Below are 615 nucleotides of genomic sequence, written 5' to 3' on the forward strand. Positions count from 1 at the left end.
TGGGGATGGAGAGGCTCCCGTCGGCCAGCACGTAGGTGTGGGACGCGTTGGCGGAGGCGTCCACGATCTTCTTATCGGGGAGGATCCAGCTGAGATGGGCTTCGGGCACAGCTGAAGGGCTGCACGGCAGTGTGACCGGTTCCCCGGCGTCCTTCTCGATGGTCACCACAGAACCCTCGGGGAACTGGATGGTGGGGACCTGGACGAAGACCCGGAAAGCCATCTGGTCGACCTCGTCCCGCACGGCGGCCACGCACCGGTACAGACCCGCATCCGACCGCTGCACGGTGCCGATCTTCAGCCACCCGCCGCTCAGGACGGAGAATCTGCCCTCGGGCTCCCGTGAGGGCGCCCTGAGGACAGAGCCGTCGGGCAGCACCCAGGAGATGGACGGGCTCTCCGAGGCCCTCACGCGGCAGCTGAGCTGGCCGGGCGCCCCTTCCAGGAAGGTGTGCGCCCTGTGAGCCGCGCCTCCCGACTCGATCAGGACCCAGCTCCTGCTCTGCGCCCTGTCTTCGGCCGAGATGGTTTGTGAATACCGGGCAGAGTAGGACAGCAGGACCTTCTGGGCTGAGCTGCGGCGCCGGTCGAGCTGCACGTGGACGGTCGGCTGCA

The 615-nt window shown here is 67.8% G+C and overlaps 1 protein-coding gene across 1 annotated transcript in view; it reads right to left on the reverse strand.

Annotated features, from left to right (window-relative positions):
• Nucleotides 1–615, reverse strand: part of Mxra5 (matrix remodeling associated 5) — a 20,816-nt gene that overhangs the window by 15,228 nt on the left and 4,973 nt on the right. Inside the window, exon 5 of the mRNA XM_033760248.1 lies at nucleotides 1–610. Within this exon, the coding sequence (XP_033616139.1) occupies nucleotides 1–610 (610 nt within the window). The remainder of the gene's footprint in view (nucleotides 611–615) is intronic.

Source organism: Fukomys damarensis, unplaced genomic scaffold, assembly GCF_012274545.1.
Source record: "Fukomys damarensis isolate Sample0158 unplaced genomic scaffold, DMR_v1.0_HiC HiC_scaffold_39, whole genome shotgun sequence".
NCBI classification, from domain to species: Eukaryota; Metazoa; Chordata; class Mammalia; order Rodentia; family Bathyergidae; genus Fukomys; species Fukomys damarensis.